At 35.6% G+C, this 17295-nt stretch overlaps 1 protein-coding gene across 2 annotated transcripts in view; it reads right to left on the bottom strand.

Annotated features, from left to right (window-relative positions):
- The window catches only part of EIF5B (eukaryotic translation initiation factor 5B), a 99255-nt gene that overhangs the window by 56956 nt on the left and 25004 nt on the right, over positions 1–17295 (bottom strand). For both annotated transcript variants that reach the window (XM_041756215.1, XM_041756214.1), the window contains exons 2-6: positions 10297–10422; positions 10103–10187; positions 8812–9484; positions 7523–7740; positions 6956–7106 (exon numbers count right to left, since the gene is read on the bottom strand). In XM_041756215.1, coding sequence (XP_041612149.1) covers positions 6956–7106; positions 7523–7740; positions 8812–9484; positions 10103–10187; positions 10297–10422 — 1253 coding nt within the window. The remainder of the gene's footprint in view (positions 1–6955; positions 7107–7522; positions 7741–8811; positions 9485–10102; positions 10188–10296; positions 10423–17295) is intronic.

The raw sequence follows: 17295 nt of genomic DNA on the forward strand, positions 1-17295 counted from the left end.
GGGATGCCTGGGTGGCTCAGCCGTTGAGTGTCTGCCTTCAGCTCAGGGCATGGTCCTGGGATCAAATCCCATATCAGGCTCCCTGCGAGGAGTCTGCTTCTCCCTCTGCCTATGTCTCTGACTCTCTCACTGTGTTTCTCATGAATAAAAAAGTAAATAAAATCTTAAAAAAAAAAAATTTCCTCTCATCTACTGATTTTGGGGTTTAATTTTATTTAAAGGCTGCTACAGAAATTACAACATATTATTACTTTCCACAGTATGCTTAGAATGAGTATTTTACGTGGTATAGGAGCCATTCAGAGGTATATCTGGGGCTTGGGCAGTGGTTTATATCATGGTTCAGTCCTTAAAGTACTATCCTTTTTTGGGTCTGTTCTAAACACACAGAGCTATATTATAAAACCCTGGGATTTATATTTATTTATCAGTAAGATTATAAGATTCTTCAACCACTTCTCACCTCTCCAGTTTCCTCTATGCTCTCCAACTCCCAGGAGCCCCCTTCTCTGGGGGCCAAAAAGAGGAATTCCTTCAGGAATTTTATCCTTTATATGTCATGATATTCCACGTAAGTGGAGCTGCAATTTGGCCCCAAGAGAAAAAAGGGAAAAAATAATAGGTAGTCCCTTCAAACTCCTCAGACATCACAGACCCCCTTCCCTGATTCTTCTGGTCAAAAAGAAGTAACCATATGAGTGCGCCATTCTGTTATTAAAACATCAGTGAAGGGATCCCTGGGCGGCACAGCAGTTTAGCGCCTGCCTTTGGCCCAGGGCGTGATCCTGGAGACCCGGGATCGAATCCCACATCAGTCTCTGTGACTATCATAAATAAAAAAATAAATAAATAAAAAAAATTTAAAAAAAGGGGGGGGGGATCCCTGGGTGGCGCAGTGGTTCGGCGCTTGCCTTTGGCCCAGGGCGTGATCCTGGAGACCCGGGATCGAATCCCACATCGGGCTCCCGGTGCGTGGAGCCTGCTTCTCCCTCTGCCTGTGTCTCTGCCTCTCTCTCTCTCTGTGACTATCATAAATAAAAAAATAAATTTAAAAAAAAAAAAAAAAAAAAAAAAAGAATCCCACATCAGGCTCCTGGTGCATGGAGCCTGCTTCTCCCTCTGCCTATGTCTCTGCCTCTCTCTCTCTCTCTGTCTGTATGACTATCATAAATAAATTTTTTTAAAAAATTAAAAAATAAAATAAAATAAAACATCAATGAACAATGTATTCAATTCAAAATAAACAGAATAAGAACTTTACATTTATATTTGAAAGGGCAGAAATTTTGGAATTCTTTTTCCCACATCCCCCAAAAGGTCCACAAAACTTCCACTATCTCTATTTATTCCATACATATTGGGCTATGAACTGAAACAGAAAACAAAAAAAGTAGAAAAGCCAAAAAGAAGCCACAGTTGAAAAAAGGTAAATTCTACCTTTAACCTATCCTTTTCACTTTATAATAAATGCCTCTAGCAATCTGACAGGAACAGCAAAAATTTAAAAGTAGATCTTAATTTAACACCTATTCTTCCTAATACTTTAATAGTAATGAAAAATTTGCCACTATTTATATATCTTTTGATCATAATTATAATTTATCAGCCATGTTTAAATTGAACTCTCAAATTTAAACATGAAAGTGGCATGACATAGCAAATAAACAGCATCAGGTAATCTGCACATTTCAGAGTAATACGGTCACTGATTTTTTTTTGAAAGATTTTTATTTATTTATGAGAGACAGAGAGAGAGAGAGGCAGAGACACAGGCAGAGGGAGAAGCAGGCTCCATGCAGGGAGCCCGATGTGGGACTCGATCCCGGGTCTCCAGGATCATGCCCTGGGCCGAAGGCGGCGCTAAATGGCTGAGCCACCGGGCTGCCCTGATCTGTATTTAAACAAGAGGTTTTAGTCTTTGAAAGATAAAATGAAAACATGACATTCACAAAATGTTATCTTTGTAGTGAACTCTAAAATGAAATTATGTAGTAAATAATGCCTCCCCCAGGCCCTGCCATCCATGTCCTAATCTACAAAACATGTGAATGTTACCTAACATGCCAAAAAAGACACTGCAGATGTGAATAAGGCTAAGAATCCTGAGATGAGAGAGATTATTCTGGATTACCCAGGTGAACCCAGCCTAATCACATGAGTCCCTTAAAAGTGAAGAACTTTTCACTAAAGTACAGGCTGAGGTCAGAGGAAGATGTACCTATGGAAAAACAGCCTATGCAACACTGACAGCTCTAAAGATGAAAGAAGGGGTCATGAGCCAAGTAATGTGAATGCTTCTAGAAGACAAGGTAATGAATTCTATCCTAGAAACTCCAGAAAGGAATGCAGGCCTACCAAAACCTTACTTAACCCAATGACACCTATGTCAGACTTCTGATCCAGAGAATTCTAAAGTAATAATTTTCTTTAAGCCACTAAATTTGTGGTAATTTGTTACAGCACAAATAGAAAACTTATATTAAGTGTAACAAGTTTCCATTACCACTACAAAACAAAGTTAATGTCTACTTTTTTTCAACTAAGGCCAGCTTCATAGCTGGTTAAAAGCAAGTAAAGTAAGATTCAATTACAAACTGACTTATCCAAAATGAAAAGGTTAGTATCAGATCACCAATTTGTTTTTGTCTGAATCCATGGTTCTTACTATCCAGTTTTGAACATTTCACATTTTCTCTTAAAGCAAACAAATTGTATCAAATTAAGACATGGTAGTAAAAATCAATGTCAAATCTGATTTGCATATAAACTTACTGAGTCTGAAGAGAATACATCTTTATCTATCATCAGTTAGTAGTGAATCCCAGAAATAGAATGGTTCCCTATTACAATCCTTCCTCTCCATTCCTATAACAAACTCTTAAGAGAGGTTCTCCACCACCTGCTGAATTACTGACAGTTTCTCACAGGGCAGAAATTTTTTAAGACAACAGTAAAAACTATTTACTATGGGGTTTGAATGACATTGTTACTAGAGAGAAATTACTTAAAATGTTCTTAACTTTAAAGTATGAATGTGGGCAGCCCAGCTGGCTCAGCAGTTTAGTGCTGCCTCCAACCAAGGGCCTGATCCTGGAGATCCAGGATAGAGTCCCACATTGGGCTCCCTTCATGGAGCCTGCTTCTCCCTCTGCCTGTGTCCCTGCCTCTCTCTGTGTGTCTCTCATGAATAAATATTTTTTAAAAATAAAATAAAAATAAAGTATGAACGTATGTATGTACGTATGTATATATGTGAGAACTGAGATTGGTTAGAATTATAAAACTAGAGCTATCAGTCTGGTAAGACAAACTAAAGTAAAAACATAAAGCCAGCTGACAATGTGGAGATAATCAAGTTGACCAGAGTTTTCTTTGCCCAGTAGCCTCTACCTACTAAGTCAAAGCATGGACCTTGGAGGGAAACTATAGGCTAGATGACCTGGGAAGGGTGGTCCCAACAACACTGCAGACTTAAATTGCTCTAGTTAGGGATGTTTAATAAACTCTTGTATTTACAGTCAATACCAAGACTTGTGTGTTCTGATTCACCATTCACTTCGCCAACTGAGACATTACAATCAAATTCTCATAGAAAAAAAAAAATTCACATAGAAACTCTTTGCCTGAAATGAGTTGATTTCAAATTATTTGTAAAGTACTTTCTATACGCTGAGTAGCTATAGGCTAAATAAAGGTTACAGAACTGACTGAAAAGGTAATCTGCTATACAATTCACAGTAATTACCTGAAAACATCTGCAGAAACCTACACTCTCAAAGAACACATTCTGGGCTCAATAAACAAGTTTTATATTATCCGGTAATGAATGTGGCACCTGATCTTTATCCAACAAGGTAGCTTTGAAACATATGATGAAACAGAACAATCTAACTTCATTTTATGAGATGATTCAATGAGCAGACTGTAGAGGGCCTTTAATATAAAGCTAAGAAGTTTGGACTTCTTATCAATGGACAATAGGGAATCAGAGAGTAAACACTGAGCAACACTATGAAAAACAAGAAGAGATTAAGAGCAGAGATGCCACTAGAGAGACTATCTCTTCCAAGCCTGTCCTAATGATCATCATTTTAAATTATAGGGGAGGGCAGCACCTGACTGGCTCAGTTGGTGGAACATGCATCTACTGATCTTGGAGTCCTGAGTTCAAACACTTCACTGGGGGGGTAGTTTTTGCTTAAATAATTTTCATCTAATCTCATAAGTACAAGTCAAACTACTACATAAAACATTACTAAGACTGGCAAATTACTCTCATACCAATTTCTTCATGACTGCTTTTAGCTTTCCAGATAGTCACCAGTCAAATCTGATAACTGGATGCTAGTTATACTCATAATTGTTCTCTAATTTCATCTTAATATTATATCCCCAATTAAGAATAAAACTATCTGAAATCTAAGTACTGTGTTTCTCTATATTTACTACTCTCAGCTGAACATACAATGTATAGTTAAGAGGTGATCACACAGATCAGTTTAAATCACAGCTCCACAATTTTGGGCAAACTGTTACAACTCAGAGGAGTCTTCATTTCTTCATTTATATCATGGGAATGAAAATATCTATAATATTTTTATGAGGAGGGATGCCTGGGTGGCTCAGCGGTTGAGCATCTGCCTTTGGCTCAGGGTGGATCCCTGGGATCCAGGCTCAAGTTCCGCATCAGGCTCCTTTTGGGGAGCCTGCTTCTCTCTCTGCCTATGTCTCTCCCATTCTCTTTCTCTCTGTGGCTCTCATGAATAAATAAATCAAATCTTTAAAAAAAAAATTTTTATGAGGAAATAGACAACGTTAAAGGTTTATGACAGCATCAGTTACATAATAAATACACAATATATAGGACCTATTACTGTAATTATAGCATAAGCTCTATGGTGGAGTGTCTGCCTTTTGGCTCAGGGTGTGATTCTGGGGTACCAGGATCAAGTCCCACATCAGGCTCTCTGCATGGAGCCTGCTTCTCCTCCCTCTTCCAGTGTCTTTGCCTCTCTCTGTGTCTCTCATGAATAAATAAATAAATTGTTTAAAAAAAAATAAAAAGAAAGAAAGAGAGAAAGAGGGCAAAGAATACTGTGGTCTTGTGGAAAAACTCACAGGGACCAACCTGAATGAGCCCACTAGCCCCCTGCTGGCCAAAGATGGGACAATTTGAATATAAAAAACATAACTTCATGAGATATAAACATATTATCTAAAACCCCACTAAAAGAAAATGATACACATCTAAAAAACAAAATTACACTCTTGATCACCTTTGGAAGCTGCTAAGACACGAATTTACTATTCTGAAAATTAATAAAGGAAAAGAGTTAAGCAGTTATTCTGGCTTTCCTGCATGAACTACCTTTCGGGGAAAGCTATAAAAGGAAGATTGTAGGGCAGCCTGGGTGGCTCAGCGGTTTAGCGCCGCCGTCAGCCCAGGGCATGATCCTGGAGACCCGGGACAAGTCCCGTGTCGAGCTCCCTGCATGGAGCCTGCTTCTCCCTCTGCCTGTGTCTCTGCCTCTCTCTCTCTCGAATAAATAAATAAAATCTAAAAAAAAAAGGGAAGATTGTAGCTAATAAATTCAGAAGGAATGACTATCACAACTCTGCAATTCTCAGGGAAATACTGGATATAGGCAATGATCACCAGGTGGATATTAAATTATTAGGCTAGATACTAAATTATTATTAGAAGTCAGTGCAATACTTTATATAATGGACAAAGCTGCCAATACCTAAACCCAATGATCAGTCTTGACCTCACTAGAAGTGAGACAAACAGATTGCATGCCTACTGACATGAGGCAAAAGAAGTACATAATACCATTCGAAAAAAGCTAGGTTGCTAGACCTAAGAAATTATAAGGGACAGAGAAGTATATCAGTCAACAACAGGAGAATGTCATTAGATAAATCCAAAATACGAGAAATTCTAAAGAATAATCCAGTATCTGCGACTAATGGCCTGCTAAAAACAAGGATGGGTAGTGGTATCAGTGAGAGACAGATGTATCAACCAAATGCAATGGGGTGGATCTAATCTGGATCCTGATTTGAACAAATCAATTATTAAAAACATTCTGGAGATAAGGGGCAAAACATAGAAAATTAGATGCTGTCAAGGAATTAATTTTGTTCTATGTAATAATATGAATTCTACTTAATGTTAAAAAAAATCCTTACTTGTTAAAGATATATACTAAAGGAAAATACAAGAACAACACTATGGTGTTTAGAATTCACTTTAAAATACTCCAGGAAAAAAAAAATGGTGTGAATTGAGAGAGAGCAAACAAAAACCATAAATGGGGCAGCCCTGGTGGCTCAGTGGTTTAGTGCCACCTTTGGCCCAGTGCCTGATCCTGGAGACCTGGGATCGAGTCCCACGTCAGGCTCCCTACGTGGAGCCTGCTTCTCTGCCTGTCTCTCTGCCGCCCGCCCCCCCCCCCCCCGTCTCTCATGAATAAATAAATAAATAAAATCTTTAAAAACAAACAAACAAACAAAAAAACCCATAAATGTTGGCAATTGTTGAAACTGAGTGACAGGTACTTGGGCTCCATTTTACCATATTCTCTATTTTTATTTTGGGGGACAAAAAAACTTACAGACATACTATCATTTACACATAAATTTTCATCATTACATAGAAGTCATTCCTCAGAATAATGTAACACATTATTACACATTTATTTTTTTTTTAAAGTAAGCCCTACACCCAGCGTGGGACTTGAACTCATGACCCTGAAACCAAGAGTTACATGCACTACCAACTGAGCCAGCCAGGTGACCCTATTCTTTACATTTGTATTTTACTTTTTCCACAGCACTTTCATAGGAATTTTCTGACTTAATTCAGTTCTCCTTTCAATCATTACAGATCTATTAACTGTATGACAGAAGCTTCCATATTGTTCAGTTAATTAAAAATTAACTTACTACTTACCCTGAGCTTGTAGATGTTTAAGGGTAGCTTCAGCTCTGGCTCTGGCTTCTCTCTGGGATTTAGTTAAAAGTTTCCCTTCTTTTTTTAAGCGTTCTTTTCTTTCTTTCTCTTTTTGCTTTTTCCTTTCTCTCTTTTCTTGTTCTAGTCTTTCCTGCATTAGAGTACATAAATAAGATAAAAATTGTATTGGCATAATTATAAAATTTAAATGTAAAGAACTTTTACTCAAATGTAAAGCTCTGAAGATACACGCAAAGTATTACATTGGAATACCCAAAAGAAAATACTTTAACAGTTGTACATAATAATTATTAATATCACATGAAAGTAGACTAGGTATTGGCAAGGATACACAACCAATTTCTCCATCTGAGGAAATAAAGGTAGGATTTTTTGTATTGCTTCACCTTGTTTATATCAGAATATTAACATAATTACTATATAACTATGACATTTTTAGAATTAGATACAGAATATCAGAATAGTATTAGATATTAGAATAAGGTATCTTACAGAGCAGAGACTTTTAAATTAAACACTTCTAAGTTAAACTTCATGAAAACATACCTCTTCTTTACGCTTGGCTTCTAACTCTTCAAGTCGTTTTATGCGTTCCTCCTCTTCTCTCTTCTGCCGTTCTTCTTCTTCTTTAAGCTTAGCCAGAGCTTCTTGCATAGCTTTTACTGTTGCTTTGCTAGGTCCTTTTTTCTTCTCTTTCTCTTTTTCTTCCTTTTCTCCTTTCTTTTTCTTCTTATCTTTTTTCTTTTTGTCTCCTTCATTGTCATCTTCAAAAAAGAACAGAGGCAAAGTGTTTTTTAAAAAGTTGTTTCCTGAAGCAGTGATAAGCAAACCCCAGAATTCAAGGACCATATTGGCCTAAGGCTGATGCCAGCAACAAGGTAAGATCTGTAGCTGTATCAAGGGGTACCCAGAATAGCTCAGAACTGCGCAGTTGCCTCCTTTAGAAGCCCACAAGCTGGTGTTACTTTAAATGGTCCTGGGGGATCCAAAAAACAGGAGGATCCTTACAGCAGGAAGAAGATATAGTCTATATGTAATGTATCTCTTAATCCATGGTATACCTGAATTCCTGCCCAAATTCTGTTGCTAATTTTTCCTCTCTAGGATGGGGATAGGAATGATGCCTACCTTAAGGGGATATTAGGACAAAATAAAATATATAATTATATTCTAAGAGCTCTACAGCATTAAATTTTATGCTACTTTTGTGGTGTTACTCCTCAAAGATGTCCAGATAATAAAAATTTGGTTAAAAAAGATAGGTCAATTAAAAAAAAAAAAAAGAAAGAAAGAAAAAAAGAAAGAAAACTTCGTGTGAATCATTTGGTCTTTATTCTCCTTCTGAGGCTCAGGAGGAGAATTTTAACTAGAAAGCTTTTTTTTGTTAATTGGTTCTGGCACGAAAACTTCTCACTGTTGGTTTAAAAATGTTAACTAATTTTAACACTTCTATTTCATAAATCAAAATGGGTATTTAAAATCAGGAAAGAATTTGCAAAAATAAGAAAAAAAATTTTAATGGGAAAGTAATTATTTGACAGATATATCAAAACGAATAAATTTATAATTAAGCAACTTCCAGTCCTTATCATCAACAAAATTGTTTTCACAGTGAAATTCTATAAAAATCCTAATGTACACAAACCATTTGAAGATATTTTATGCTATTTAAATGTTTAACAATGAAAGTCAAAAGTACTTAGATGTAATTTTTAAAAGTCCTCTTCTTAAAATTTAAGTCTCTTTACAGCCAAGGACAGAAACCAACATGACTTGGATTCATAGCCTGGGGTAAAACTCAGGCCTTCAGCCCTTTCCTCGATAATATTACCAACCTTCAGCAGCTGTGGGAGTCTCTCCTTTCTCTTCAGAGGCAGGGACTGCTCCAGTATCAAGAGTCACTTTGGATTTCACAGCTTCTTCTTCAGATTTCTTTTGAGATTGTTTACTCTGATCCTTTTTCCCAGTCTCTAGCTCTTCTTTTTCTTTCAGCTTCCGTAGTTTTGCTTTTTCTTCATCTCTCTTTTTTCTTTCACGCTCTTTCTTTTCTGCCTTCTTTTGGGCCACCGTCTTAATTTTGAAGGAGGAATCATCATCTTCATTCCCACTCTCCACATTAGGACCTGGCTTATTTTTTTGATTTTTTTTCTGTCCTTTTCTGGACTGTAAAAATTCATCTGATTCATCACCACTTTCACCTGAAGAATTTACTCGGGAACGCTCTTTAACTCTTTTACTGTTATCCTCATCTTCTTCTGACCCATCCCCCCTTTTATTTGATTTCTGCACTTTCCCTTTAGCTTTTTTAGAAAGTTTATTAAAATCATCATCATCATCATCACTCCCAGAGTACATTTCCACTTTTGACTTTGCAGTCTTTTTTGATTTTGAATCTTTATCTTCACATTCTTCACTATCATTATCATCAAAACTTTGTTTTTTGCCTTTTTGTCCTTTCCTTTTTTTATCTTGTTTTGAGGTGGACTCTTCTTCATTATTTTCTGTTGGCTAAAAAAATTCCATTGTTAAAAATTATGTCATATTTTATTTTTTTAAGATAACTGAGACTCCTCAATCATGTACTTTACTAAGTACACATAGAAAATATTCTCAAAATAACTTCAAAATAAGGTCCTTTTTATAAGAATATAAAACTTGCCCAGACTAAGCACCAGAAGCTAGCCTCGGCCTCAGGCACATTTCATATTCACTGTAAATTTTAGAATCCAGGTGCTATGAAGCAAGACTCATGACTCTGCATTTACTACCTTCTTCAAATGGCATACAAAACCTATGAGGAAATTAAAAGAAAAAAAAAATATGCCTATCACTTTCCCCTTACTTTGAAGCTATCCAAATTCAAAGAATGAAAATAAAGACTATTGGATATGGGAAATGTTCTATATCCAAATATTGTATCTGTGAAAGGTTTTGTTTTTTTTTTGTTTTTTTTTTTTCTGTGAAAGGTTTTAAAACACATTATTTCTTTCCTAAAAATTATTTTCCCTCTTTGGCATCAGAATTTATAGAAACCTTTAACATATTCACACTGCTCAAAAGCTTCAAAAACAGCTCCCTAAAACTGGCACTAGCACACAGAATAGGTAACAATGGTCTGTTTTTCACCTTTACTGCAGCACTTTCTCTGTCAGCTTTGATGCCTTGAGCTTCCCAAGACAATTCTTCCAGTTCTTTCAGGATATCATCTTCACTAGAAAATGATTAAAATATATTTTGAGGCACAGATTTAGTTTAGTAAGTCAATCTAGTACCAAAGCTAATAAAAATCAAAGTCTTGAAACTTTGAAATATATACTTACTCAAAGTCTTGCCTTTTTTTCTCCTTTTTCTTTTTCCCCTTTGATTTTTGAGGTTCCTGTTCCTTGGCAGCACCAGCTCCTTCTATTTCTGCAGCCAAGGCATCAAGATCAATGTCATCCTTGGCACTTAAATGAAAACAAAAAAGACCAAAATGTTACTCGAGAGCAAAATAATCTATCACGTTAACAGTGAACTTTTAAATCACTCAGCAAGTTCTTTCAAGACAACACTTGAGTAGTATCTACTTATCAATCAGCCTCCCTGCGTCTGTTTCAATATGGTTATACTCAGAACTATAATAAATAGCTCCAAGTAAATCTAGGTAACATGAGAAGGAAATCAACTTTGGTTGATACCAAATTTTTTTAATGTGTGCCTGAAACAAATTATTTATAAAATAGAGAGCTTAAAAGATAAAATGAGTCTTATTACTTTACTAATAGCAACACCTAACTATTTTGAACAGCTATTCATTTTTACTTGGAATAGTAGAAATTTTAGCGCTGGAAAGAACTTTAGAGACCTTCTAGTCTATTATCTCATTTTACAAACAAAAAAACTAAGATGCACAAAGTCTGAATGCCTTGGGCAAAATGTGACCATACATCTAATCTAAATGAATTAGGAATGGTTTACTAAATAAAACATGTAACATCCAAAAACCCAGAACCAAATCTGCTCACAATCTTTTACATTCTTGGTTTCATTTCTGGTTCTGTCCCACAATGTCCTCACCTACAAATATTGGAATAAATCAAACTAAGTTTCCATTAAAAACTACAAAAAACTAAGGAGGTCAGTCAGCCTGAGACCTACAAATATGAAAGGTAGATGAATCCAAATAAACGATACAATAAGAAAACAAAGACTTCATGCAACATGACCCCCTACTTTTGCACACTTTATTATAAAAGTGCTTCATTTCAGCAAAGAAAATTTCTTAAGAATAAGTTTTAGCTTTATTAATAATTATAATTTAAGATTAATAAGACAATGAGGATATAAAATTTACTTTCAAGGATCTTGGAAGAGACAGATAGCAAATCAATAAACCAGGAATTGCAAAATGCCAAATTCCAAGTGAAGGAATTTATGCTTTCATAATAGTTGTCCAGACTGAAATATATTCCCTTTTGACCTATATTTTAGACAATGTGTTTGAGGAAGATTATATAACACTGAACTGCTGCATTTGAAGTCATCTTTCTGAAGCATGAAATCCACAATCAGAAAGTCAGACATTTCCTGGCAGAGGACAGGCCTAGAACCAAGTACTGAAAGAGTAACAAGAGTTGGCTGGACAAAGCAAATGTGCGTATCAGACACAAGAAGTACAAAAACCTAAAGACAAAGTGCATGATGTCTTAAGAAGATTCATAAAAGAGTATCTGAACCAACTGAAATGTTTCTCATAAGTTATATATTTCTTGACCCAAGATCAAGAGATCCAGTAAAAGGGTAGGAACTAGACAAGTTATATTTAGCAATTTTCCCAGATAATAATGGACCCAATATAAATAGTTATTCTTCTTTTTTAATAAATATAAAAACCAAGGCACAGAGAATTCACCCAGGATCAAGGCAGAGATGAGATTTGAACCCAGAAGTTCTGATTCCACAGTAAGAGCTCTTAACTCTGCTTACATAATCAAATTTGCATTTTAGAAAGCTACCTCTAGTATGAGGTAGAATCCCAACTAGTCAGGAAGCAGGAAGACCAGTTAGGGAGCTTTTATAATTATAATGAGAAATAATGAACTCCAGATCTGCAGCAGTAGCAGGCAAGATGATGTAAGATACCTATTGAGGGGATCAATCAGCATGTAAGCAACCAACTGGATGGACTGTATACAGAAGAAAAAAAAAAATCAAGAACCATTCTTAGGTCTCATTAAGTAACAGAAACTTAAGCCTGGCCAAGCATCAACCAGCAGTATCTCAAAGGCATTTCTGTCAGTATTTCATACCATAAAACCTTCTAAAAATAGGGTGAGATGGGAAGATGGTTAATGACTAAAGCTTGACACCTCACCTCCAAAAATTTGCCAGATCTCAACTGAACTACATTCATCTTATCAGAATAGCTTGTGACTAAGCTATATTTCCAGAGCATTTACTTGGTATAATTTAGCTTTATGACAAGTATTACTGAAACAAACATCTCCAGAGTAACAGTATATAGGACTACCTTTGTATGCTGTTGAGTCTGAAAGGCTTCCTCTGCCTAGTAATGAAAGACTTACAGTTTTTGAGTACTTATCGTATACTAAAGCATTGTGCTGATCAACTGCTAGATATACTATATATCATTTACTCCAACTTTATGAAGTTAAGCTTAAAGATGCTAGAACTTACAGAAGGCTAGAAAATAGCAAACCAAGAACTCAAGCACAAGTCTGACACCAGAATTGTACTACCTTCCTTAAAAATGGGAAATCAGGGGGCCGGCCAGCCGGCCTGGGGGTGGGGGGTGGGAGGGGCTATAAAAAAAAATGTGAAATCATGAGGGCACCTAGGTGGCTCAGCGGTTGAGTGTCTGCCTTCGGCTCAGGTCGTGATCTTGGGGTCCTGGGATTGAGTCCTGCATCGGGTTCCCCACAGGGAATCTCCCTCTCCCTAGGTCTCTGACCCCCTCTCTCTGTCTCTCATGAATAAATAAATAATTTTAAAAAGGGGGGATATATCAAGTTTCTGAAATTGTTTGAAAAACTCAAACATAGCTACAAAATACATCAGTGATACACAACACAACTTAAGTCTTAACCACGATGGTTTCTAAAGTGTTCCTTCAATATGTACTGAACTTTCTGCCCCAGTCTCAAGAAGAGGTCCTAAAAAGTCAACCATACTACAATGACTGGACATGAAAGTGACATACGTATCGTATCAGTGATGTAAGTTGAAACTGTATACTTACATTTTCAGTGATACTCCTATATCCACCCACTACAAACTACAGCTTTAAGATTTCAATAAACTTAGAGAGTCAAATCTAAAATCCAGTCATGTTGATAATAAAAGCTTTAAACCTTTAAGAATTCTGTAAAAGCATTTTTCTGTAGGTATGTCTTTCTGCAAACCACTTATTTTCCCCCTTAACAAAGCTGTAACATTTCTATTGTTTCCTGTGACAGCCCTCAATTCTTTACTCTATATTTACCACTGTTTAACAGAAATAAAAGGCAATTTCCTACTGTACTCATGTTTTCACAGGCCACATTCCTCCACTAAGACAATAAAAATGTTACAACTTAGTGGCCTTAAAAAATAAAGTTATTAAAAAGTTATGTGTAGATTTTTAAGAAACAAAGTATTTTCTAAAGTGGGTTTATCATTTAACATTCACATCAGCACCATGTGGAGATTTCCATTCTTTTTGAACATCCCAATCAGTATTTGATATTATGGCTACTATTCCTTTAAGATACTCTAATAGATTATATGGTGATACCTCCTCATAGTTTTTCAGTTGCATTTCCTTAAAGGCTAGGGTAACTAAACATCTCATCATGTGTTATCATTTATACATACTAGTCAATGAATTGTCTGTTCATATCTTTTGCCTATTTTGTAATTGGACTTGGGCTGATTTAATGTTGAGTTTTGAGAACTCTTTTTATGTTCTGAGTCATTGGTTAAATATGGTTTATATATATTTTCTTCCAGCCTGTAGCTCATCTTTCAACAGGGTAAAATTTTTATCAAAGCAAAAAAAATTTTAATTTTCATGAGATATCTTTAACAAAATTCCCTTTATGAATCATGCTTTTGGTGTCATAACTAAGAATGTTTCACTATGCCCTAGGTCTTAAAAATAAAACCTGTTATCTTCAAAAAGTTGTGTACCTTAATGTTTTATATTTAAATCTAGGATCCATTTTAATCTAGTACCTATAGGTACTCAAGTTATTCCAGCAACATTTTAAATTATCCATCCTATACTGAACTGCCTTTGCACTTTTGTCAAAAATCGCTTAGCTGTATTTGTACAGGGCTATTCTTGAGCTCTTTATTCTGCTCTACTGATCTATGTGTCTCTCTTCCTCTGACATTAACAGTCATGATTAATGGAACTACACAGTAAGTTTTGAAATCGGGTGGAATGATTCCTTCCCTTTATTATTCACTGTAAGAATTGTGTTTTATCTATTTTCAACTTTAACTTTTCAAATATATTTTAGAATAATCTTGTGTGTGTGCACACACACCCTTGCTAAAATTTTAATAGAAATTGTGTTAACTATATACAAAGATCTGAAGAGAACATCTTCATTAGTTAAGTTCATACAGTGGAAGACAATAGGTTTCTCCATTAATTTAGATCATTGATTTCTTTCATCAGTGCTTTAACATTTTCACAAAGCTAGTATTTTTTTAAATAATGGGAAATTTTAAAATTCAATTTCTACGTACACATTACGAATGTGTAAAAATATGATTAGATCCTTATGTTGATCTGGTATACTGCAACCTTGCTGAACTCACATATTAGTTCTAAGAGTTTTAAAATAGATTGAGATTTTCTAGAAACATCATTCATTTGCATATAATAACAGTTTTAATCCTTTCTGATCTGCACTCTTTTTATTTTTCTTTCTTTATTGCACTGACTAGAACTAGTGCTATGTTGACAGTGGTGAAAGCAAACATCCTTGCCTTGTTCCCAACTCAGAGAAAAACAAGTTTTTCACCTCTAAATATGTGAGGTACAGGTTTTTCATATTCTTTTTCAATATAAAAAGGTTTCCCTCCGTTTCTAGTTTTCTGAGTTTATTATGAATGGGTGATATATTTTGGCTAAAACTTTCTGTATCAAAAACAAAAGAATTTTTAAAAGTTTTCTGGATCAATTAGTATAATCATAAATAATTTTTCTTCTTTAACCTGTCAATGGGGCATGTTTACGTTGATTGGTTTCTGAATAATGAACCAGTCTTGCATCACCTGAATTCACTTGTTCATGGTATTTCTTTTTATATAATGCCAAGATATATTTATACTCAATTCTATTTGTTAATATAATATCACTAGCAACTTTTGCGATCTAGATTTATAAGGATATCAGCTTGTAGTTTTCTTTTTGTGCATACCACTTCTGACTGGCTTTTGTATCAGGGTAATACTAGTTTCATAAAAAGATCTTGGAAGGGTCTCCTCTCCCATTTTCCAGAAATGACTGTATAGAATTGATATTAATTCTTTAAACATTTGGTAGAAATCTCCAGTAAAACAGCCACACTCTGGAGATATGTTTCTCAGAACATTGTAAATTATGTATTCAACTTCCTTAAAATGCATAAGGCTCTTCAAATTGTCTATTTCGGGACACCTGGGTGGCTCAGCAGTTTAGCGCCTGCCTTCCACCCAGGGCGTGATCCTGGAGTCCGGGATCAAGTCCGACATCAGGCTCCCTGCATGGAGCCTGCTTCTCCCTCCGCCTGTGTCTCTGCCTCTCTCTCTCTGTCTCTCATGAATGAATAAATACAATGTTTAAAACAACAACAACAAATTGTCTATTTCATTTTGGTGAGTTTCAATAGTTTGAGAAGTTAATCTATTTCATCAAAGTTATCAAAGTCACGTATATAGAGTTATTCAAAGTACTTCTTTTTTAATCCTTTTGATGTGTGGCTATAATACCATCCCCTATTTCATCCTTAAAGGCCTCTATCTAGTAAACAAGTTGAGTCACTAATTTGTAACCTTCCAAAAGAAAGCTCTAGGCCCAAGTAATTTTACTGGTGAATTACAGCACTTGAAAAAAATAAAAGCAGAGTCTTAACTCATTTTGGGAGGCATTACCCCAATACCAAAACCAAAAACAGGGTAAGGAAAACTACAAATATCACTGAACAACAAAGATGTCAAAGCCCTCAAAAAGATTAGGAGATTGAAACCCACAATGTATAAAATGAATTTTACACTACAACCAACTGGAATTTATTTCAGATATGCAAGATTTAAATACAAGAAATACTGTGAACTACTATATGCCAACAGATCCAATAACTTAAGATGAAATGGACCAATTCCTAGACAAACTACTAAAATAGATTCAAAAAAGCAGAAAATCTGAATAAGAGCAGCCCCGGTGGCACAGCGGTTTAGCACCTCCTGCAGCCCGGGGTGTGATCCTGGGGACCCGGGGTCGAGTCCCACGTTGGGCTCCCTGCATGGAGCCTGCTTCTCCCTCTGCCTGTCTCTGCCCCCACCCCCTCTCTCTCTCTGCCTCTCGTGAATAAATAAGTAAAAAAAAACTGAATAAACCTTAACAAGTAACGGAATCACTAATCTAAAAGTTTCCTACTAAGAAAAGCCCAGGCCCAGATAGCTTCACTGGTGAATTCTAGGGTACATTAAAGAATTAACTTCGATCCTTCACAAACTCTTTTTGCTCAGAGAAAAAGAGAAGGGGGGAGGAGGTGGGAGGGAAAAGAGAACACTGAGGTCAATATTATCCAGATAACAAAACTAGACAAAGACATAAGGTACAGATGAGTATTGGTATGTACAAATATTCTCAACAAAATACTATCAAACCAAATCCAGCCACATAAAAAAAAAGACTACATATCACAAACAAGCAGAATTCAGGAATGTAAGGTTGGATTTAATATACATAAAAGCAAAAAAAAAAGCAAAAAAAAAGCAAAAAATAAAAAAATAAAAAAAAAATAAAAAAATAAAAAATATATACATAAAAGCAGTACTACCAACCACATCAACAGGCTATGGGGAAAAAAAAAACCTACAATCATACTAACTGCCACACAAAATTTTATAAAAACCAACCAATTTTATAAATTTTATAAAACCAACACCTATTCATATAAAAATACTCAGCAAATAAGAGATCAAGACCTAAACAGAAGGATATTCCATGATCATGAACTGAAGATAATATAGTTGTCAATTCTTGCTCTCATGATCTATTCAACCACTTTGTGATTTGACATATTAAATGAAAAAGCAAAAGACTGAATAGTCAAAACAATACT

This window comes from Vulpes lagopus, chromosome 5 (genome assembly GCF_018345385.1).
Source record: "Vulpes lagopus strain Blue_001 chromosome 5, ASM1834538v1, whole genome shotgun sequence".
Lineage (NCBI taxonomy): Eukaryota > Metazoa > Chordata > Mammalia > Carnivora > Canidae > Vulpes > Vulpes lagopus.